Below are 24,093 nucleotides of genomic sequence, written 5' to 3'. Positions count from 1 at the left end.
TTAAGACCGAAGGGTCTAGCCACCTTCGCACTGTCATACGCCAAATTAATGGCATCCACAATCCACCCCGACAGAGTCGACTTAGCGATCTCAGTCTTACCAGTGGACTTTCCGTGAGAGACAAACAGACTACTGGACCATCTGCGGTCCATAGTCCTCTCACAGTAAACTCTCAGTGCCCTAACCGGGCAAAGACAGTTTAGCCTTCTTTCCTCCTCCGAAGCGAAAGGAGGAGGGTGAAAGGCCAGAAGTTCCACCGGAACTTCCTGAATCCTCCCGTTCTTGGGTAAGAACTTGAGGTGAGGTTTGAGTAAGACCTTACGGTCCTCACCCGAAAACCTCATACAACCCTCATCTACAGAAAGAGCATGAAGGTCACTGACGCTCTTGGCTGTAGTCAGAGCCAGGAGAAGAGCCGTCTTAAAGCTAAGAAGCTTCAAGGAGATAGACTCCAAAGGCTCAAAAGGAGCCTGACTCAGACCCCTTAAGACCACCTCAAGATCCCATGAGGGGACCAACGGTCTAGCTGCAGCAGCGTCTCGTTTGACCCCAGCCAGAAACTGAGACACCCAAGGGTTCTTAGAAGGTTTAGAACCCTCCAGGCCATTGTGGCAGACATCAATGGCAGCCACATAGCCCCTAAGAGTAGAGGCTGCTAGCTTCTGGACTACACAGGACTGCAGAAAGTCCAAAAGGTCTTTCAAGGACGCAGAAGCCGGAACCACCGAAGGGCGGTTCGACCTGCACCAGGAGACGAAGGCCTCCCATTTACCCCTGTACACTTCCAGAGTACCAGGAGCTCTGGCCCTCTGCATCGTGTCTATGACCGCAGGGGCCAGGCCGGCAGCCCTCAGCCTCTCCCTTTCAGGTGCCAGACCCACAGGTCTAGGCGCTGGGGGTCCGGATGGAAAATCTCCTGGTTCGCCTGGCTCACCAGGTCCCTGAGTAGGGGCAGGCGCCAAGGCCGACCGACCAGGAGAGGCGCTATCAGGGAACTCCAAGTCCCCTGACTCGGCGCCACCAAGAGCAACTCCAGGGAGTAACGTCTGACCCTCTCGAGGGTCGGACGAATCAGCTCTAGCGGTGGAAAGGCATACAGAAGGCCCCGCGGCCAGCTGCGAGACAGAGCGTCCAGGCCCAGTGGGGGAGTCCCCGTCAGGCCAAAGAACAGAGAACACTTCGCGTTCTCTGACGACGCGAACAAGTCTGCCACCGGGTGGCCAAACCTGAGCCAGATCTCCTCCGCCACTGAAGGGCGGAGAGACCAGTTCTCGTAACGTGGTTCCCCCCTGGACAGCAGATCTGCTCCGCTGTTCAGGAGGCCTGGAACATGAGAGGCCCTGATCGACTGTAGTCGACCATGGCACCACAGTGTCAGGTCCCGAGCTAACTCGTCTAGCTCCCGGGACCTCAGCCCCCCCTGTTTGTTGACATAACACATCGTCGTGGTGTTGTCCGTCCTGACGAGGACGTGCCAACCCAGGATCAGGGGTTCGAAGTGACGAAGGGCCAGCATCACCGCCATCAACTCCAGGTAGTTGATATGGTGGAGTCGCATCTCCGGGCCCCAAAGGCCCCGTGCTGTGCGACCTTCTAAGGTCGCGCCCCAGCCTGAAAGGCTGGCGTCCGAGGTGATCACCTTGCGGTGAATCACCTCTCCCATTCTGACTCCGGCCGACAGGAAGTCGGCTCGCCGCCAGGGTAGCAGCGCCTCCACAGCCCTGTGAGGGACCTGTACCAGAGCGCGACCCTCGGTGGACGGGATCCGAAGGGATAACATCCACCTTTGAAACGGTCTCATGTGGAAACGTCCTAGTTGCACAAGGTGCAGGACTGAGGCCATGAAACCCGTGAGGCGCATGACCCTCTCGTAACGGACTGAGTTCCCCGTTTGGAAGAGGGCTGCACAGGAGAGAAACTTCTCTATCCTCTCCTGCGAGGGACGGGCGATCATTGACTGCGAGTCCAGAATGGTCCCCAGAAAGGTGGTTCTCTGTGAGGGTGTGAGAGCACTTTTCTCTAGATTGATGCAAAACCCCAGAGACTGTAGGTGGTCCAAAACCAACCTGGTGTGACGCGCCGCCTCCTGCTCGGAGCTCGCGCAAATCAACCAGTCGTCCAGGTAGTTTGCAATCCTGATGCCCTGGCGCCGTAGGGGTTCGAGCGCCGTCTTGGTCACTAGAACGAAGACACGGGGGCTCAGCGACAAGCCGAAGGGGAGAACTGTGTACTCGTACACTTTCCCCTGGAAGGCGAACCTGAGGAATTTTCGGTGAGGAGGATAGATGGAGACGTGTGTGTACGCGTCTCTTAGATCCAGAGAGGTGAACCAGTCGTTCACCCTCACCGAACGCAGCAGGCTGGCAGCAGTCAGCATCTTGAATTTGAAGGTTTTCAGATACTGATTCAAAACACTTAGGTTTAGAATGGGCCGTAGCCCTCCCGTCTTCTTGGGCACGAGGAAGTAGGTGGAGTAGAACCCCAACCGAGTCTCGTTTCGAGAGGCCTCCCTTACTGCGCCTTTGAGAAGAAGGGCTTGTATTTCCTTTCGTAACGCGGCCGCCTTGCGGCCCTTCTCCCTGGTGAAGAGTACTTTGGAAGTTAGAGGGGGGGATTTGTAGAATTGAATCCTGTAGCCCCTTCTTATGGTGCAAGAGATCCAAGGGTTTGGATTGCACCGCTTCCATTGCGAAAAGCAGTCTGCCAGGGGAGTGTAGAGAGGAAGATCGGTCGGCACCGCCCTCGCGGGACGCCCGGTGTCGTTTACCGAGCGCCTCTTGAGGGGCCTTGCTTCCGTCGACACGTCCTGACGTGATGACGTCGGGAGGGCGTGAGACGTTCTCCTCGGCGGAGCCGGAGGGGAAAACGAGCGCTCCTCTGGCCCCAGCGGGGCCGGGGGAGGAAGCGAACGTACCCCGGGAACCAGCGGGGCCGGGGGAGAAAACGAGCGCGCCTCGGGGACCGGCGGAGCCGGAGAGGAAAACAAGCGCTCCCGCTGCCGAGGGGCCGCCCGGGCGGGACGGCCGGAACGACGGACCGAGTGCACCTGAGGAGGAACGGTCACGTGGTTCGAAGCTAGCGGTGCTGGAACAGAGGGTAAAGGAACTTTTCTGACCTTTGCCCGAGGAGGGCCTAAAGGAAACGTCTCCAAAACCCGCGGAGACGGACGTTTTAACTTTAGCTCATTTGGCCTGACTGAAAACGTCCCGAGAGGGCTCATAGATACCTTTAGCAGAGAGTCTTGCTCTGGAGAAAGGAGTGACCCTGGAACAGTTAGAGAGTGTGGAGGGGAAGCTATGCTGCTCTCTAGTGGAGAACCGTGAGAAAGAGGATTTACACTGGGAAAAAGCATCTGAATAGGCTGTGACCCTGTACCTTTTAGAGCAGCTGTGTGTGGACTGTGTGTCTGTGAAGTTAGCAGATTGTGAGGAAGAGCCCGAAGGGGCTGACAATCTAGAGCTACTTGTGTCGATCGTGGGAGAGGAGGAACCACACAGTTTTCTGGCACACACATTTTTACTGTCAGTTCTTGCGGAGACAATATTTTGACAGAACCAGCAGGAGGCCGAGTTACAGGTTTTGAATAAAACTAACTTTTTAATGACCCCTGCTTTCCCCTCCCCAGAGTGTCACTTGCGCTGAGACCTTCCGCGGCCCCTCGTGGAGCGGAAAGGCTGACGCTGGGGGTCTTCCTCCCTGGGCCTCTGAGTGGGCGGCTCCTGGCTTGGATGGCGGCGGGCCGTCTTGGAGGAAGACCTGGAGCTAGAGGAGGCCGAGGTCTTGGAGCCCTTACTCTTGTTCTGGGAGCGGGAGGCTCTTGGCTTGGAGGCTGCCTGGGCATAGGAGCCTCTAGTGGACTGCGGCGGGAACAGGGGGCCCCGGCTGGGAGGGGGGGGCATCATGTCCTGTACTATCTCCAGGGTTTCCTTGCGGGCTGCCGCCTGTCTCTGGAAAACCTGGTAACCGTCCGCCAGGATCTCTCTGGGGGAGCTGGGGAGCTTGAGGAGCTCCTCTCTCTCCTCGAAGTCCTTGGCCGCGGCGACTGGGTAGAGCCAGCGGAGAGCCTGCTGTTGCATGATGAGGTCCATAGCACGACCTGCCCAGGAGATGGCATGGAAGTTGGCATCTATCAGGTGGTCCACCGAGGCCAGGAGTTCTGTGGCAACAGCAGGAGGCAGGGAGCCGGATGCATTCTGAATCTGTTTCTGAATGTAGGCTCCCAGGAGACCAGTGACGTTCAGGTCCCTAACAGAGTGGCCGATGGACCTGTAGGTGTCACGTGCGCCCTTGGACATCTGGTCTTCAAAGCTGTCGACCAGCTTGGGGGCGGGTCTCAGGGTGAAGGGCCCCTTAGTAGCCTTGGGGTTCTTTTTGTAGAACTTGGCCTGAAGAGTAGCGGCAAGAGTCGGGCTGATCTTGGGGCAGGATGGGACTCCGATCTCTGGTCCTCCCACAAACTCCGAAGAATAGGGGAGTTTGTCTGGGTCCCAGTGCTTCTCCCAGGTTTCGTGCAGCGCCTCTTGGAAACCGGGGATCTGAGGAAGCATGCACATCACCTGCGGGGGGGGGGGGGGGGCTTGGCGAGCCTTCCCTAGGCGGTGCACCTTAGCCTTCTCTGCCTGTGGAGCGAAGGCAACAGGCAGGTCCAGGTAACTGGTGGCTCTCTCTAGTACACTCCAGGCCTCCGGAAGAGGAGGGGGGCCCTGGGAGGAGGAGCTCGCGTTGTTGGGTCTTGGAATGGCGCCTGAGGAGGCAGAAGCGGGACCCAAGGAGCTCAGAGAGGAGGTCTGAGAGGCAGAGAGGACCGCATCAGACCCAATAGCTCCCCCTGAAGGAGAGGGAGGCTGAGCCTGTCCCTCCGTGGGCACCTGGGAGGCCGGCAGCTGACCAGAGGCAACAGGGGAGGAAGCGGAGCCTTCCTGCATAGCCTGCTCTGGAGCCCCCGCCGATGGGGGGGCGGCTGTTGGACCGGGGGCGGCAGCTCCAGCCGTGGCGGCAACCGAAGGGAAGACGGACAGGGGGGAATCAGTCTCGGGGATAGAGATGATGATCTCCGGTTCCACCGACTGTGTGTCCATCTGTTCCACTTGAGGAGCGTTATCCTCCTCACCCTCGACGACCTCCGCCCCAGCCTCCTCGTCGTCGTCGAATTCTTCATCCGACCAGCGTCTGAAGAGGCTCTGGGTGAAGTCCGGGCCTGAGTCACCGCTGCCCCCGCTGGTATAGGAGAGAGCGGGGGAGGGAGAACGGCGGCGCCGGGTGGGAGGGGTGGAGGATGAGGCCTGCATCCCCCGTCGTCCTGAAGAGGTACCGGGGGGAGAGGCAGGTGGTTCCACGGTCCCTGGAGAGGGGCCTGGCTGGAACGCCGCCATGATGTTGAAGAGACTAGCCGCTTGCGCGGCGTGTCGTTGCCTAATCAGCACCGGAGTGCGGAGGCATTCGCTGCAGTTCGGTTCGGGCAACAGGCTGTCGGCGGCGTGGGCCCAGTGCCTGCAGCGTACACAAAGTTGGTGCAAGTCCACCGACTCCAGGAGAAAGGGGCAACTCGGAGTGGTGCATGCACGGCCGGCGGGCGTGGAGCTAGCCGTAGCCATCACTGCTAACACAAGCTAACAAGCTAACAAGAAACGCTAACAAGGCTGCGAGCGTAAACAAGCTAACGAGGCTAGCGAGCTAACAGAGAACAATAACAGTAGAACGAAGAGAAGAATGGAATGAGTCTCGAAACCGGGTGGCTCGACCTTACTTGCCAAAGTCAGTTCAGACGAGACGAAATTCTTTCTCTTTGAGGAACGTAGATAAATACTTTAGGAACTTCTTAATGCTGAAAACTTCGTTGGAGCGAGTGAGTGAACAACAATCCAGGTTGAAGCAGAAGCAGAAAAGAGGGGGAGCATCCGGTGGATGGGGATTTTATATGGGTCCGCCTCTGGGCGGTTACGTCATTTGACGGACATACCCTGCGGCCAATGGGAATCGTCCTTCGGGAGTTTATGTGAGTGTTCTGATATCTAATGGAGCTGACTGCGTCATCCCATAGGAGTGGAGTGCTGACTGGAGATTCGTAAACAAACTGCAATGTAGACCCAATACTACTAATACTACTAACTACTACAATACTACTAATACATTGTAACTCTGTTAGCCATTACTGTTACCCAAGTACCCATTTTAAAGTACCCAATTTCGTCATCAAACTGGACTACAATGTTAGCGAGGGACTAGTGGAGAAGAGATCCAGTAATTAACTCATTTAGTGCCCATGAAATTAACGGATTATAAAGTCCACGATGCCAGTCTCAGGTTGGCATCACCCCCGTTATCTTATTTTGAAGGCCAGAAGTCCACAGCGCAAACACTTCCGGTCTGACGTCATCGCGTCCTGCGCCGGAACCGATCGTTGTCCACGTGGAGTTGTGTAATGGCGGACCGGGAGCTTTTATACATGTGTAACATAAGCGAGCATCTGCCTCCATCCTAGCTTCTAAAGTGTAGTTTTGAGATAATGGACATTAAAGATGAGATCCCCCGTCCACCTCAATGTTATGGATGGGACTATTTTGTGCTCGTGGAGCCGTGATGATGCGAAATCAGCGACGGATTTCGTCTCCGGACCTCCGGCCATTGTTCTCGGTAATGTATCCGCCGTTACAGTAATATATTACTTTTCACGAGTATACTCGGGGTTGGCACCATGTGATACTCGAGTATTTTTCACGAGTCTTCTCGGGATTGGCACTATATGAGTTAAGACAATTCGTTTCATGCTTGGTTGCTCACCGGTGTCGCGCTCCGAAAATAGCTGATCTTACGAGCTCACAACGTGTTACGGGTGCGTTGTGAGCTCGTAGATCGGCCATTTTTGGTAGCCGTCCTACAAATCGGGCATCGCGACGCCATCAAGGCCTGCCAAAATGGACTGTAGTCGACCAAATCAACCGTAGATCTTGTTAAAACTAAATGGATTTTTATTCAAAAGGCTATGACTAAAGAAAATACATCAATCTGCTGTCAAAATGAACACAGACACACTTCTGGATAGCTTGGCCCCCTTGGAGCCACAGCGGAACAGACCAAACAATTACTCTTCATAGCATAACAATTACACTTCATAGCATAACAACGCATTGCATATTATGCACGCTGCCCACAGTACTGTACGTCCTTCAAGACTCCGAATTTGTTCCCCTCTCTTGGGACGTACAGTCTGTGTCATGTGGGCACAGGGAAGCCTCTAAGCAAGCCCTTAAGGACTCTATAGGTCTACTGTAGTCCTCTACAATGGTCCTTTATTATGTTGCCATCTGTGGCTTTACGCTTGCCTCCTCTGCTCCCCTTCATCCACTGGCATGCTGTGTGTGTGGAGTAGGATGAAGGGTCCTTTGGATAGAGTGGAATGTGATGGAACCGCATAACTCTCTCTAACTCTGGCTGAATAGAACGGAGTGGAATATTGTGTAATTACAAAAGGCGGCCGACCCGGACTGGATCGCAACGTAATAACGTATACTGTATATGTATCCAAGAATGTGTGTTTATAGCCCGCACGCACACAAACACACAAACACACACACGCCTTTAAAACGTTTATTAACCCATTAAGATCTGAGGCCGATTCTATACAGTTAGTGAGGGGACTTAATTTAATTGACTACGTCAAAAGATTATATTGCCAGTGTGCCAGTGATTAGCCTCCTCTGGTTGCCTACCGCTGCCATGCATGATGAGGTGCATTAGACTATTATTGTTATAATCTTTTACCTTTTTCTGGTTATTTTTTATTTGTTTTGGGATATTTCAAAAAATCAGTTCAGAGTGCATGCATGCTGTGTGCGCGGTGTGTGTGTGTGTGTGTGTGTGTGTGTGTGTGTGTGTGTGTGTGTGTGTGTGTGTGTGTGTGTGTGTGTGTGTGTGATGCAAAGAGGACACATTTCTTCTTATTCACAGCCAGATACAGTACAGTTTGATTTATAATGTTCACAGGTGGCACACACGTTATATTTGGATACGTAATAGCATTATGCTCACTCACTCACATATACAGTACAGCACAGCTGAAGGGGTTGTCGGCAGCGAGACGATGCCACTGAGGGATTCCACCGGGGCGGGAATCATATTCATAGTGCTGTAAGGTACTGTAAGGTACTTTGATTAAAGGGTCCACCAAATCGCTTATGTTATAGGTTGCACACACACACACACACACACACACACACACACACACACACACACACACACACACGTGCATTTGCTGCTGTAGGCCAATGGCGTCATTGCGATTCATTGACAGTGTCTCTAGGGACAGAAGGCCATCCATTTCGGTGGCGAAAGCCAACATGAAAAACAGAAGAGCCCAGACGTGCGTTTCACATGCATTCATCTTCATTTTCTTTGTTCTTCTATCTCTGCGCTTGGCTGAGAGAGAGAGAGAGAGAGGGAGAGAGAGAGAGAGTCAGAGACAGAGAGAGAGAGGGAGGGAGGGAGAGGGGGAGAGAGCAGGTGAGCGTGGATGCAGGCACACTTGTATATGAAAATATCTATGCATTTGTCTGTCCAATGTACTGTTTTTGTTCCCTCTATACATGAGTAAATGCATACAGTATCTAGGGAATTAATTTATCGTGATATCTGCATATCCGGTATCACTTAAACCCTCCATTGGTAAAACGTACCTTTATAATATGTACAGTACTTGATACAGTTGTTTTTTCACTCTTTACCTTATCTCTTTGCCAAAAAATAGCCGATCTACAAGTTCACAACGCGTCGCCTTGAGACACACACTAATAACACCTCTTACAGTAGTACTGTAGTTTTTGGTAGTAATTCCTTTGTCATAGACACAGTCCTCAGTATTAATTTAACTACTTTGAAAATGTAAACATTTATTTTTAATAACATTGTGCCAGTAAAATGTGTATTAGTGTAAGTGACTGTGTAAAATGGAACCGTAAATTCCCATACTTCTTGTTTTGCACAAGTATAATATTCTACAATGTTGATGACAGTCCATCTTTCGAAAGATATGGTATTTTGAATTGGTGGATTGTTGTCGAATGCGCCTCTTCTCAACAGAGTTTCATTTGCAGCGGGTCGTTAATAAAAGTTGTCTCAATCTGCATGACACTATTAATACCCATCACATTTGCATTTTCCAAGCCAGACTATACACAACACCGTCTGAAATATACACCAGCACCTGAAAGCTGCCTCCTGTAATCAAGGTTATTGCCTCAACAGGAACAAGGAAGCAATTTCTTTAAGACAAAAGCAATACCACAGAGTGTATCATATTGACAGACTATATAATGTACCTAGGCTTTGATATTGCAGACTGTCAGTCTGTTGGAGTTTCGAAACAGATTGAGTTTGGATGAGGAGGCCCAGTGGGGCGCGGAGAAGAAACGATGGAAAACTCAATGACGTTTTAACGTGCGGCGCGCATGTGTGTGCGTGTGTTTGTGTGTGCAGGCACGTGCATCAAAGGGGGCTTGAGCCCCTGCCCTTTTACCCGCCTGTTAAAAAGTGCCCTCTACAGACCATGAATACAGTTTTTACTATGGTGAAAGAAATGCAAATGTCCCCTTTCCATGACATACCTGAAGGCAGCATCCAAGAGAATTGCCTCGTTCAAACGTACTCTACTGAAGTATCTTATGTAGAGAAATCCATGCCGTTACGCCACATCTCCAGTATTCACTTGATTATGCTTAGTTCAGTGTGGTATCAAGCATCGAAAATAGCCGACCTCCAAGCTCACAACGCGTTGCGCTGCGACGCATTGTGAGCTTGGAGGTCTGCTATTATCAATATTTTCACCAAAGCCCTTTTAGAAATTTCAGTTCCTGCCTCTCTAACATTCTCTGCACGTCCCGGTGTGTGTGTATGTGTGTGCGTGCGTGCGTGCGTGTGTGCGTGTGCGTGTGTGTGTGTGTGTGTGTGTGTGTGTGCGTGTGTGCGTGCAGGCTGATCCGGTGCTGAACCTGAGGAGTAAGGAACAGGAAACAGAACTGGTGCGTCAGAGCCTGGCTGCTCTCTCTGCTATGAGGATCCGATTCCCCGGGAAGACAGAGGAGGAGGCTGAAGCTGTACTGGATGAGGTGGGGCACTCTGTGTGTGTGTGTGTGTGTGTGCGTGCGTGCGTGCGTGCGTGCGTGCGTGCGTGCGTGCGTGCGTGCGTGCGTGCGTGTCACACATTCTGAATATGCCTATAGAGGACTTTACATAGCACGCCACGACAGAATAGTTGATCTCATAACAAAGGACATATCTAAACATTTTGCACTGTCTGTGAGAATGTACAAACATTCCTGTGTCAAACCTTCCATGTTTCACCTCTGTACTGAAAATCCAGAAATCTTTGTACATCTCTCGCTAATATGTTGTTGTTGTCAATGAAGGAGACAAATCAGTTTCCATTCTTGAAGTGGCCTGTACCTTTGATTCTAGCTTAGAGTTACCCTTTATGACTAAAGTCATTAAATACCAGCCGCTCCTACGAACCACCACAGAGCTAGGCTATAGGTTCAATCTATTTGTGTTCATCTTTGGCAGCCTGGGACATGCACATACTGTAGGCTGGTTGTAAGAGGATTCCAACAACTTGGGATGCCAAAAAAGCAGCTAAACAGCTTGCAAAATTATGTGCAATCTCTTCTACTATCGGTAGTCGCCAAATATGGCGAAGGCGATGTTACTTGTACCCTTGAATGGTGTGTGGGTATTTGGATATTTGTCCAGGATTTGCCGACTGTACATTATTTAGAGCACCTTGTAATATTTGTGTCCTTGTATTGTATCTCTTATGTGGACATAAATAAATGATTGAAATGTGTGTGTCTGTGTGTGTGTGTGTGTGTGTGTGTGTGTGTGTGTGTGTGTGTGTGTGTGTGTGTGTGTGTGTGTGTGTGTGTGTGTGTGTGTGTGTGTGTGTGTGTGTGAGAGAGAGAGATAAGGCAGTGGTTCTCAATCTCAAACTTTGAAATGTGAAGGTCTCCCCTAAACTTTGACAGTGTACAAATGGAACCCAATTTGGTTCCATTCGTACACTGTCAAAGTTATTTAGTCCCCCGTGAAAGAACCACTTTGAGAACCACAGAGATAAGGGATAATCAATGACGAGCCGTGCAGTTATCAAAAGGATAATGCATAATGTGGAGGATAATTACCTGCGGTTTTGCCTCGACAGACAGACTGTATTATAGCCGGATAACTGCTCTGGAGTTGATTGTTCTGCTTATCAAGCCAAGGCCACTTACCCAACAATTGAATTGAATTTCGGGGCACTGTACTCTTTGAATAGAAACTTACTGTTGGCACGTAGAAGAAAATGTACCTTAGTAACCGTAGTAACGACCTTGAGACTAGTACCAGCCGAGTCAGTCAGCTGACAATATAGGCACGTCGTTTGCACACTTATACAGTACACATTTTATTTTCCCTCGAAAAGTAAGTTAAATGTTAGAATCCATTTTAATGATGTATATTGTATTGTTGCTAATGTTAATGGGTTCATAAAATAATTTGTATTATGCGTATTCATTTCGAATGGAGTCGAGGCGGGTATCCTAAAATAATGCACACCCTTCAGCCAATCAGAATTGAGAATTCTCTGCGGTCATGGTACAGTAAGTGTACTACAGTACGTAGTCAGTATTACAATTCCGATTTAGGAAATGGAAAAAGGTTTAGCAGAAAAAATTAAAAATAAACTCAAGGCAGAACAGAAGGAAGAAAGGAACAATTAAAAGTGGTCAGTAATGTTTTGCGCGCCAAGTAAGAACGGTAGAGAATCGCAGACCTACACGTTCACGTGTCGCAACGTTTGAAGGTTGACTATTGTCCGGTGTCGTGCGACAAAGTTCACGAATCAAGCTTTCATCCTGTAGCCGTGTGCAAATGTCAGGAGGAGTGTGAGCTGGCCTGGGTCCTATCCCCCAGCCGTCCCCTGGGCTGGGCGGCCAGGTGCGGTCACTCTGCAGCCTAACTAAGGCTGACCTCCTAGCCTCTCCTTACAATGGCCTGTCCAGCGCATGGCGCCGCTCCCATTGTCTTTCAAACGACCCCGCTGACAGCCGACCCCGTCCGCCCGCTATTCCCTGTCGCGCCGTCGTATTAATCAATGCCTCCTTTTTTTCCATAGCTGGAGTTTTCTTTTCTTGTGTGTGCGTGCGTGTCTCATACACAGGCGTGCGCACAACATGCACACACCGCGCGCTGCTGGGGTCGTGAGAGACAATTACCACCACACCTGTACTGTTTACGAACCCTAATGAGGGCATGGTGGAAACACGCGGACGTGCGTCTGCACCTGTAAAGCTTCTTATTCGCCTCGGGAGACGAGACGTGCTCGCCAGGCACGGAGAGACCGTCTCTCACATTTCTTCTCCTTTTGCCGCGATTTAAAGTTGAAGGCTAATCGGGTTAATGGTGTGTTTGAGTAATTATGCGCTTTTAATTTTCATGCTGCACTCCGTGGCGTATTCTAAGGGCAATGGCCAGAAAGCGCGGCAAAGCATGCAGTTAGTTGCCTGTCAGTCAGTCTCTGTGATGCTTTTACCACTTGCATTAAACCAGGGGTCCTCAACGTTTTCAGGCCAAGGACCCCTTAGTTGAGAAAGAGATGAAGCGGGGACCCCCACAACCTCTTCATAGATTCCATATCGTTTCATTGTTTGACAGCACAATCATCATTGTATTTTGCATTCATGTCAATTTGTGTTTTCAGATACGTATTTAACCACTTGAACCGTCAAGACCCTTGCATTAAACCATTATTATACTTAGTTGACCGGTATCCCCCAGGGCTCAATACTAGGTTTCTCTAGGTAGGAATCTCTTCCAGAATAGGGACTCTAGGGTTCATGGTTAATTGAGGGGAAATCGTCTCTGCATTGAGCGGATGGGAGACAGGAGCACGCACAACTCCATCACCATCTCTGAAAGAACAAAGGTTCACATCAAGCAGGGGCGTCACAAGGGGGGAAAGTGGGACTGAGTTACTAGGGCCCAAGGTGGAGGGGCCCTAGTAACTTTAGCTATTGAAAAAGAGCAGATATACAAGCTCACAGCGAGCTTGTAGATCTGCTATTTTTGAAAAGTCGTGAAAATGTGTGAAAATCTTAGAATATACCGGTATGTATTTTTTAAGCGAACATTTGTATGTCAAATTTTGCTTCTGGGGGGTCCCCGGAACTAAATATTTTGAGATGGGGGTCCGTGGCCAAATCTTGGGGGTCCTTCACATGAAAAGGTTTGAGCACCACTGACATACACACATTTTCAAGATTAAAAAAAAAGAGTGCCGCGCTGCAAGCTTGTATATCTGCTATTTTTCAATAGTTAACATTCATTGGGGTGTTCCGCAGTGAATACTTGTACCCAGGGCCCAGAATTTGGTGTGACGCCCCTGACATCAAGATACAGAATCTTTCATGCACACGCACTCTCGCATACACACACACGCACGCACACTCAAACAAACACCCTACAGTTTGCTTTACAGCTTCCCATGGGGAACATTGTTTGCTGGGGTTCTGGCGTGCTGAGAGTTTAAAGTGTGCACACCAGCGGGAAGCTGCAGCCTAAGACAACACAAGAACCAGTAAGACAGCCTCTAGGTAACACACTGGTATCGGCACTGGGAGCCAGCGCTTAGGAAAAACCCCTCCGCAGTTCTCAAAACATTCCAGAGAACGGCCCACAGGACCTTTCATTTTTCTCTTTGGCAAAAGCAAACCCTCAACACCTTGGGTTTCTAGTTTAAGAACAACAAAGATCTCCAGTCCACTTCGCCGTCAGACTTCCACCCGGTTTCTTTCTGCCTGCATTCAAATTCAACCAAAGTACTATAGCCTACGCAGACGTGTGAAAGAAAGTATACCGTGTGTCTGGCTGAGTGAAAGGCTTTGAGAATGAGCTCCAGAGAGATTGAGCTTCTTTTTCTCTCTCTCAGAGAAAATCCATTCAGTCTTAAAATACGGGAAGAAAGCCAACCACTTCAGGTCAAATTATGCCCCGGTGTAACCTCTCGCCGGCAGAGTGACAGGCTGCTATAGTCTAGCATGAGGTACACCGCGAAGGTCAATAGAACTGTTCTCACCATGGCGGGTCCTCAAGTGAGAAAGGCATATTCGCTTCCCCTCCGTTGTCTCTCTCCGGCGATACGAATCGATTTAATTTTCTATTTTATCCATCAAATTTTTTTTCTCCCCCCCTTCTTTCCTTTTTCACCGGCAGTGATCGAATGACGCAACATGGCGGCCGGCCGCCCCGACGGAACACGGTAGTAACGATACACCCGCCGCCGGCTGCCTCGGTCGGCCACTGGAAAATGAGCAGCGGGATTAAATGGAGGGAAAAGGAAGCAAAAGAACGGGGAGAGAGAAAGAGAATGACGTGGAGGAACTAAAGTAGGGTGGGATGGCTGGGGATGCCAGGATTCTTGAACGGTTCTTGAAAACGAGGGTGTTTTGTTACCCTCTTTTTTTAGGCATACGGGTCCGTTGAATCACGGCCAAATCCTATTTGGTCAATTGCAAATGATGTGCATGTGTTTATTTATTTGTCTCCGCTCTGTCAACAGATCCTCGACAACTGGAAATACCACAAACCAAAGGTGGCTTCCTATTGGCTGGTGAAATTGGACTCTACCAAACAAAGGAAGGTGAGCTTTCATCAATAGCGCCGTTTTGTTGTTTTCATGCAGCTGTTGAGACAGACCATAGAAAATTAGAAGAATCTGTCCTCATTTAACGACTAATGAGACCCTTTTTTTGAATATCAAATTCACAAGCAACAATCAGACAGATGCAGGCAAGAAAAATAAATCCCCCAAAATAAACATTGACACAAATGCAAATCATTTCTGACACACACACACACACACACACACACACACACACACACACACACACGCACACGCACAATGCGACATGTTATGAGCTTGTAGATCGGCTATTTTCAAATAGCCTAGGTATAAAATAGGGCTTAAGTTCTTAATGTGTGTATTGCAATATTATAATTAACATCTGCACTAGTAACTAAGGTTTCAAAATAAATTGTAGTGGAGTAAAAGTACAGTATTTGGATCCGAGGTGTAATGGAGAAGAAGTAAAAGTATTTGAAATTGGAAATACTCAAGTAAAGTACAAATACCTCAACATTGTACTTAAGCACATGTACTTAGTTACTTTACACCACTGAGTAAATGTACTTAGTTACTTAGCGCCTTCCTCTTCCCTTGTGCACGGCACACACGTCCATAAAGGGGGGTCCAGATGAAACGCCACTAGTAATGTGGTCTTCAGACTCAGCCTTGCCGACTGATGTTTTACTTGGAGCGAAGCGCGTGTGTGGGGGTGTGTGTTAACGAGCAGCAGCAGTATAGGAGTGGATAACGAGCAGTAGGAGGAAGCCATTGCTGCGCCATTGTTTATTATTGTGTACATACAGTACGATAATATCGTCACTGTCGGGCAGAAACCTAGTCAGGGACGGACTGGGACTAAAATTCAGCCCTGGAATCTTAGCCCAGACCAGCCCCCACAACCAGCGCGCGCGCAGATACTCTACCGACTCATCCGGTCGAGGCACATACAAATACACAAGCTCTTAATACCACAACTTTTACAGAACAACATAAATGATAATTACACAACCCACAGGCAACTACACAATCCATAAATTGTATAAGTTAGCGTACAGTTCTCACCAACAAGGGGAGTATGAACATGACATTGGCAAATAACAACTTAGCATTAGCAAGTTGGGATCTTTTGGCAATGTGTGCCCTGGCAGAAAAAAGGTTGAGAAAAGGTTGACACTAGTAACTAGTGTTGTTGCTGCTCTTATACCACCATTATTATTATTATTATGAGAAATGCACTCCTTAAAGTTGAAACAAAATAAGTTAAGAACCAATTAACCAGTCTGCTTAAAGTATGCATCTGTAGCAGCTAGTTGACAGTGCAGAGACATAATTGCCTTCCTTTGATCCATTAACAAGGGGCTGTTACTACTTATTGGCATCAGCTGCCAGCTGGACACAGAGTCTGACACAATCACCTCCCCTCTGCAGGGCTCTGTGTCTGTCTCATTTCTCCAAAAGCCCTTGAATATGATTGAAAATGATTAAGGATTACTGTATGGTAAGCTTACGTTTCATATCGCACTCACCTTACCTGTAACTTTCACTACTCCCCGAAAATATTTAAAAAAAAAAAAAAAAAAAAAAAAAAAAAATCAGCCCCCCAGCCCTCTGGCCTAGCGGCCCACCGGGCATATGCCCGGTATGCCAGATGCCCAGTCCGCCCCTGAACCTAGTATCTCCAAGTTTCAAATTTGTACGTTCTTTCGCAAAGTACTGCTCTGCTTCATAGTACAAGGTACAAGGTACGATGTGCGACAAGGTGTCGCACAAAAGTAGTGAAAACGTATAGGTTCCGAACGGAACCATGTTTATTTAATACCGGAGGACAAGGTCCCCCATTGGGATATCAGCGCCATCTGGCGCTGCAACAGAGTAAAACTCATAAGCTCCCGTACGAGAAATATCATTTGTCGGTAGGGCTGTCAATCACAAACGAGGGCACCGCCCCCGAGTGTATATAAGCCCTGCGGGCTATCATAACTTCCTCTAAAGCCGCACCTCTGCGCCCGCAACTAGCGAACCGAGGGGCTTTATTCTGGGGGACCTTGTCCTCCGGTATTAAATAAACATGGTTCCGTTCGGAACCTATACGTTTATTGTCATACCTCCAGACAAGGTCCCCCATTGGGACTCATATACTCCCCGAGAAGTCATGAACCGACAAGACTGTCGTGCACACCGACCACACCCGGAAAGGAGGTCCTGTCAACCGACGTGACCCCTTTCAGGACTGATCCAACCCAGACCCACAGGGCCTGGGCGTGTTCAGACAGAAAAAGACCCTGACAGACCGAGGCCTGCCTTATGCACTAAGGGCAGACACAGGTCCACCTTATAAAATTGCAATAATATAAGGGAAAAACTCAGGGTCCCCCCACGTATTCTAGAGACAGCAACATGCTATCTCAGGAAGGGGAGAGAGCCGCCCCACTACATAGTAGGAAGGGCAGCAGCACCCAGAACCGTATGCGCCATCGCAGAAGGCGCAACGTCCAGGTGATAGTAGGTCGCAAAGGTGGACGGCGAAGACCAATTCGCCGCTGCACAAATCTCCTCAATGGAGACACCTTTGGACAAAGCCCAAGAGGTAGACACACCCCTAGTACTGTGGGCCTTAAGTGCTTCCAGCACTTCAGACCCAGACCGGGTGTAAGCCAACCTAATAGCATCCACAAGCCATCTCGACAGAGTGGGTTTGGACACCGCTTTCCGTTGACGGGCATTCATGACCACGAAAAGCTGAGAAGTAGACCTGCTGTCCACCGTCCTATCACAGTAGGCCTTCAGGGCCCTAACTGGACAAAGACAATGAAGACGCCTATCCTCCTCTGATGCAAACGGAGGAGGATGGAAAGCCGTCAAAACAACAGGTTCCTTCGGGACCACTCGGTTCTTAGGAATAAAACTCAAATGAGGTTTAAGAAGAACCTTGGAGTCATTATTGAGAAACCTCATACAATCAGGGCTCACAGAGAGCGCATGAAGGTCGCTCACACGCTTAGCCGTAGACAAGGCAAGCAAAAGAGCTGTTTTGAAACTTAAATGTTTCAAAGAGGTCCTCCCAATCGGTTCAAAAGGTGCCTTGCAAAGGCCCACAAGAACCACTTGTAGATCCCAAACAGGAAACAAGGCTCTGGTCACAGGTCTCAAATGGTCCACACCATGCATGAACTGGACCACCTCAGGGATTTTAGAAAGGCCTTTGCCTGCCACCCCCAGGTGGCAGGCATCAATAGCCGCTAAATAACCCCTCAGTGTAGAGAACGCCAGACCAAGGTCCAGGCGGTCCTGCAGGAAATCTAACACCTTCTGGGCCGAAGCTATATGAGCCACCACAGGTGGCTCCTGTAGCTCACACCAGTCCAAAAAGGCATTCCATCTTCCATCATACACAGCCCTAGTAGAGGGGGCTCTAGCACTCTGAATAGTGGCTACAACCATCGGTGAGAAGCCTGCTGCAAGCAGGTTCTCCCTCTCACGGGCCAAACCCACAGGTCTAGGCCCCGTGGGTCTGGATGGAAGATCTCGTCCCCTGCCTGGCGCAGCAGATCCCTGAGCAAGGGAAGCCGCCAAGGGGGTTGAGAGAGCAGTGGGGTGATCAGAGACCTCCACACTCCCCTGGATGGTGTCACCAGAAGAACCTCCTGGTTGGAACATCTGATCCTCTCCAGAGTGGGAAGAATCAGTTCCAGGGGTGGAAACGCGTAGAGAAGACCTTGTGGCCATTCGTAAGCAAACGCGTCCATCCCCAGAGGAGAAGGTCCCCTCACTGAAAAGTAAAGGGGGCACTTCGCGTTCTCCTGGGAGGCAAAGAGATCGACTCGCGGTCGACCGAACCTGGAGAAAATCTGCCTCACCACCGCAGGGTGGAGAGACCAATCCTCGTAACGAGGCTCCCCCCTGGACAACAGATCGGCGCCGCCGTTCTGAAGGCCCGGGACATGGGAGGCTCTGATGGACCTCAACCGAGGCAAGCACCAGAGGGTCATCTCGCGCGCCAGCTGATCCAGCGTCCGCGAGGAGAGGCCGCCCTGTTTGTTGAGATAATACAGGGCCGCCGTGTTGTCCGTCCTGACCAGGACATGGCAACCCCGGAGAAATGGTTCGAAATGCTTGAGCGCCAAGTAGATCGCCATTAATTCCAGATAGTTGATGTGGTACTCCAACATGGCCTGGGTCCAAAGACCCCTGGCTGAGCGCCCCTCGTGGGTGGCGCCCCACCCCGAGCGGCTGGCGTCTGTGGTGATCACCTTGCGTGACACCACTTCGCCCATGGAGACCCCACTTGTCAACAACGCCTGGTCCCTCCATGGGACCAGAGCGTCCATGCAGACCTGGCTGACTGACACCTTCCTGTACCCTTGCAGGGAAGGAATCCTGAGCGCCAGTGACCACCGCTGGAAAGGTCTCATATGAAACCTGCCCAGACGCAGAAGTTGCACTGCTGAAGCCATCAGCCCAGTCAACTTCATGCACTCCTTGTACCTGACCACCTGGTTCAGTCGGAAGGAGCCCAGACAAGCCAGAAACCTGTCCACCCTCTCCGGGGAGAGGCGAGCGGACATGGTGGCCGAGTCCAGAGATATTCCTATAAAGGAAATCTGCTGGGAGGGTAACAACATACTTTTGCCAAAGTTGACGTTAAAGCCAAGGCCTTCAGGTGTGACAACACCAGATTGGTATGGCGTGCCGCTTCTGAGCAGGAGGCGGCGGAAATCATCCAATCGTCTATGTAGTTCGCCAGCCTGACTCCCTGATGCCTCAGTGGAGCAATGGCTGCCTCGGTCACTTTCACGAAAACCCGAGGGCTCAGAGAAAGACCGAAAGGGAGGACCGTGTACTCGTACAGGCGCCCCTCGAAGGCGAACCGCAGGAACTTCCTGTGTGGGGGATAAATGAGGATGTGCTGATAAGCGTCCTTCAGGTCCACTGAACAGTGGAAATCCCCCTGTCTCACTGATTTCATCAGTGACTCTGACGTCAACATCCTGAATTTGAACTTTTCCAAGTGCTTGTTCAGAGCACGTAAGTCCATAATCGGACGCAGCCCCCCTCCTTTTTTCTGAACCAGAAAATAACGGCTCCAGAAGCCTAAACGGCTCTGGTCGCGTGATAACTCCACTATAGCGCCCTTGCGCAATAGTGAGCTTATCTCCTCCCTCAAGGCATCGGCCTTCAAGCCGCGGGCTCGAGTATAAATAACCTTGCTGGATAGGGAGGGTTTTTTCGCGAACTGTAGTCGCGTCACCGTCCGAAACACCCAGTGATTCGGATTGCAACGTTTCCATTGCTCTGCACACTGTGCTAACGTGTTGCTGAGCAACGGAGAAGCCTTGGGGTTGTACCGCCTGAGCGGAACTACTGGGCCGGGAGGGAAAGGTTCCATATCCGGGCACGTATCCGTATCCGCTAGACGCCGAGCCGGAAGGCGCGGAGTCACCGGCGGAAAGAGCGTTTCCGTTTCCGGTACGCTTATTTCCGTATCCGGTGGGGAACGAACACGTGACCTCCGGGCCGGAAGGCGCGGAGTCACCGGCGGAAAGAGCGTTTCCGTTTCCGGTACGCTTATTTCCGTATCCGGTGGGGGACGAACACGTGACCTCCAAGAAGCCTCGCTTGTTAATAATACATGCGACACACAACGTGGAGCCCGGGGGACAGGGTTCATCGCATAAGTAACATAATCCCCGGCTCGGGGAATTGTATTTACGTTTATAACCTGTGCTAAGGCCTTTATATGCTTCCTTGCGGGAAGACGAGGCCGACCCTGGGTGATATGTGTTGGCTTCTTCCCTGACGCTAAGACCAAACTCCTGTCCTGAACTAGAGTCGGCATAACAGTGCCGCTCAGTGGAGACAGAGGGGTATTGCACACTAGAGAGACTATACCACTGTGAATAGGAATTAGCTTGTCTGGGAACATTTTGCAAAGAGAAATATTCTGCTTGTAACCTGTCTGCATGACTGGAGGAAGCGATATTATCTGAGTGGAAAGAAATTCCAGCCTGGACTTCTCTACACTGGTTAAATTCATGCAAAATGGGGTCGTCTGTAGTAAAGCAGGTGGGTTTGAAATAAACAGGCATTGTTTCATCAACACACTTTTTATTACAGGCACTGGAGGAGAGCACAGAGGAGGAATAAACATTGATTTCTTTGCATAAGAAAAATTGTTCATATTGTCCAAACGTCTGCGCTTGCAAGGGGGGGTCCCCTGAATTTTCAGGGGGACCCCGCCAGAGTCCAGTGTCACTTTCGCGGCGGCTTCCCACGGGCTTTGTGGGAGCTGGCCGGTATCCCGTGCCTGGGAGGGTGGCGGGATTGAGAGCGGGCTTGAGCCCCCGCTGCAGTGCGAGGGGGTCCCGCGGAGGAAGAAGAGGGGGTCCTAGGGGGATTGTTCTGTTTCCCCTGCTTGGAGGAAGAGCGCCCCCTGTCAGCCTGACCAGGGGCCTTGCTCCGTCCCTGTCTCTTTTCCTTTCTGGGTACCTGGGGGTCCGTCGTGGCTCCCAGGAGCTCCAGAGTGATCTTCTTATCCGCCACCTCCTGGCGGAGAAGCTCCAGTCCACCGCCCATGAGGAAGGTAGGGTGGCCGGGAAGGTCTTGCAGGATCTTCCCGGTCTCCTCTCCAGAACTGCCAGGACACTGTACCTTGTCTAGCCACCTGGCACGTTCCGCCTGGATGCAATAATCCATGCCATGTCCAAGCCACTCGATCGCGTGGACATTCAAGTCCATCAGCATGCGCAGCGACTTGTCCATTTCCTCCACCAGCACGTCAGGCACCTCCCGCATCTCGCTGAGGAGGCGCCTGGTGGAGGAAAGCAGCAGCTGGGTGGCGTTCATCGTCCTGGCTGCCAGCGCGGACGATCTGTAAGAGTTCCTCACCCTTGAAGACTGCTTGTCGTCAAAGGGGATGGCAAACCCAGGAGGCTTCTTACCCACGGCCAGATTGAGGGGAGGCCGGCCTCCAGGACCGGTCCGCTCATGGTTGGGCTTGATGCTCCCTATCAGGGACTGGGCCATCAGCTTGTCCATGGGAGGGCACAAGGGGATTCCCGCCTTCTCTGAGTCGCGGTAATCGACCAGGAAGGGGAGCTTGGGGGGGTCCTTGTGTGTAGTCCAGGTTGAATGCAGGGCCTCTGCAAAGCCTGGGACTAGTGGTAGCTTTTCCATCCGACGCGGGGGAGAGGACTCCAAATCCTGGCCCAGGAGAGGAATCCTAGCCCGTGGTCCGAGTGGCGCATCTCCGAGTGGCAGCTCCAGGCCACACCGGATGGCGGCGCGTTCCAGCACCGAGAGCTCGTCCATGGGGATGGAGTCTGGGTCTTGCGCCGCTGCCCCTCTCGCCCCAGCCGGCATGGAAGGGGGGAGAGAGGCAGAAGGGGCTTGGGAGGACGCGGCGGAGATGGAAGCCTCGGCATGAGGAACCACCCTGGCCGCGCCTCCGCCCTGTCCGGAGGGGAAAGAGGACTCGTCCTCCTCCGAGTACTCACCCTCCGTGTCCAACTCCTCCATGTCATAGTCCTCTAGCTCCGGTTCGTCTCCGTCGCTAGCATGCCAGGAGACGGGGCTAGGTGGCCGCATAGCCCGTAGCTGGGGGACGGAGAAGGAGAGAGGAATGTCCCCGACGACTAGAGGGTGGAATTCCTTGGGGGGGACGATCCACGTTGTAGCTGGCGGAGAAACAACGTGGGCGGTCTTGCATGTTCTCTTCTTGGGCACGGCACCAGTCGAGCCCGTTGGAGAAACAGCAGTGGAAACAGGGGCCGCAGACCCGCTAGCAACGGGGCTACCGAAGCTAGCAGAGGGCGAGGCCGCTGGAGGCCTAACCACGTGGCGAGAAGCAGCGCTGTGGCGTTCAGCGCTGTCCGGCACACGAGGAGAGGTGTCTGGGAGGGTTCCGGCGGAGACCGTGGTGTGAAGGCCGTAGCCTGCGGCAGCGATCTCGCATCGTGCCTCGAGGGCTGGAACATCGTACTGGAGGCATTCAGCACAGTTCACCCCCGTGGCCGGGGCCGGAGGGGACAGAGAGGCCAAGGCGTGTCCTACCCCCATGCAGACAATGCAGAACGGATGTGTATCTTCATTGGCGATGAGGCCTTTGCAGCTGGGAAGGCCGCACTTCTTCGGTACCCTAGCTAGCAGGCTGCTAACTGTAGGTCGACGAGCTGCCATCGTGAGCTAACCGAAGCTAAGCGAAGCTAAGCTAAGGCAGGGAGACACGTGGCAGAACGTACAGAGAAGAAGTAAAGACTCAAAGCGAAAGTGAAGAAAAGAGACCGAACTGTTAGGAAGAATAGAATTAGAACGTACAGGAGAATAATCTCTAAAGGCCAGTGGCCGACTTTCCTAGTCAACGCTTAGGCTAAACTTTAAAGAAAATTATACTTATATGGCTGAGTTCGCGACACTAGTTGCAGGTAAGCAGAGGTGCGGAAGAGGAAGTTATGATAGCCCGCAGGGCTTATATACACTTGGGGGCGGTGCCCTCGTTTGTGATTGACAGCCCTACCGACAAATGATATTTCTCGTACGGGAGCTTATGAGTTTTACTCTGTTGCAGCGCCAGATGGCGCTGATATCCCAATGGGGGACCTTGTCTGGAGGTATGACAATAAACAGCAGATCTATAAGCACACAAAGCCTCGCACCGCAAGGCGTTGTGTGCTTGTAGATCGTCTGTTTTCACTAGTTTAAATCATCTATCTATAAATGCGACAAATCTCTGTCTGTCTGTCTGTCTGTTTGTTTGTAATCCGCGTATCTCGAGAACCGTTCGTCCCACCGGCTTCAGATTCGGCACGCGCGTTCCCCGCTGCGGCGCGGAGTGCAGTGCCGGGCCTCGGCCCGACTCGGCATGCGGTTTTCCCGAAGCGGCGCGAAACGTTCGGAATCTCCTTACGCGGAGCTGATTGTTAACATCAGGCTGTTCCTGAGGAAATCGGCACAATCGCTGACTCATTGTGACATCACTTCATAAAAGGCTCTGACATCACGTATGCCAGGAGTCAACAAAAAATCTCTGTGAATGTGTATTTATGTATGTGAATCTCGAGAACCGTTCTTCCCACCGGCACGCGCGTTCTCCAGATATGGGCATAAAATGAATCCCCGAATGCGGAGCTGATGTCTGACATCAGAGTTTTCCGCAACCGGTACTGTGTGTGCAGAGATCTCCATATATTGGGGTTTGCATTAAAGGGTGGGGACAAAGGCTAACAGAAGGCAAACAGATGGTCAAAACGGGTCCTATGACAACATGACAACAGGTATATTGGGGTTTGCATTAAAGGGTGGGGACAAAGGCTAACAGAAGGCAAACAGATGGTCAAAACGGGTCCTATGACAACAGGTATATTGGGGTTTGCATTAAAGGGTGGGGACAAAGGCTAACAGATGGTCAAAACGGGTCCTATGACAACAGGTATAATATGGGCATAAAA

At 51.3% G+C, this 24,093-nt stretch overlaps 1 protein-coding gene across 1 annotated transcript in view; it reads left to right on the top strand.

Moving 5' to 3' along the window:
• Positions 1-24,093, top strand: part of ttll7 (tubulin tyrosine ligase-like family, member 7) — a gene marked incomplete at both ends in the record, with an annotated part of 130,043 nt that overhangs the window by 89,846 nt on the left and 16,104 nt on the right. The window contains 2 exons of the mRNA XM_080726034.1: positions 9,966-10,100; positions 14,585-14,665. Of these exons, the coding sequence (XP_080582160.1) occupies positions 9,966-10,100; positions 14,585-14,665 (216 nt within the window). The remainder of the gene's footprint in view (positions 1-9,965; positions 10,101-14,584; positions 14,666-24,093) is intronic.

The sequence above is a fragment of the Nannobrachium achirus genome, assembly GCF_963921795.1.
Source record: "Nannobrachium achirus genome assembly, chromosome: 1".
In the NCBI taxonomy this organism is placed as follows: Eukaryota; Metazoa; Chordata; class Actinopteri; order Myctophiformes; family Myctophidae; genus Nannobrachium; species Nannobrachium achirus.
The sequence above is the reverse complement of the archived record's forward strand: the minus strand, read 5'-3'. Positions and strand labels throughout refer to the sequence as shown.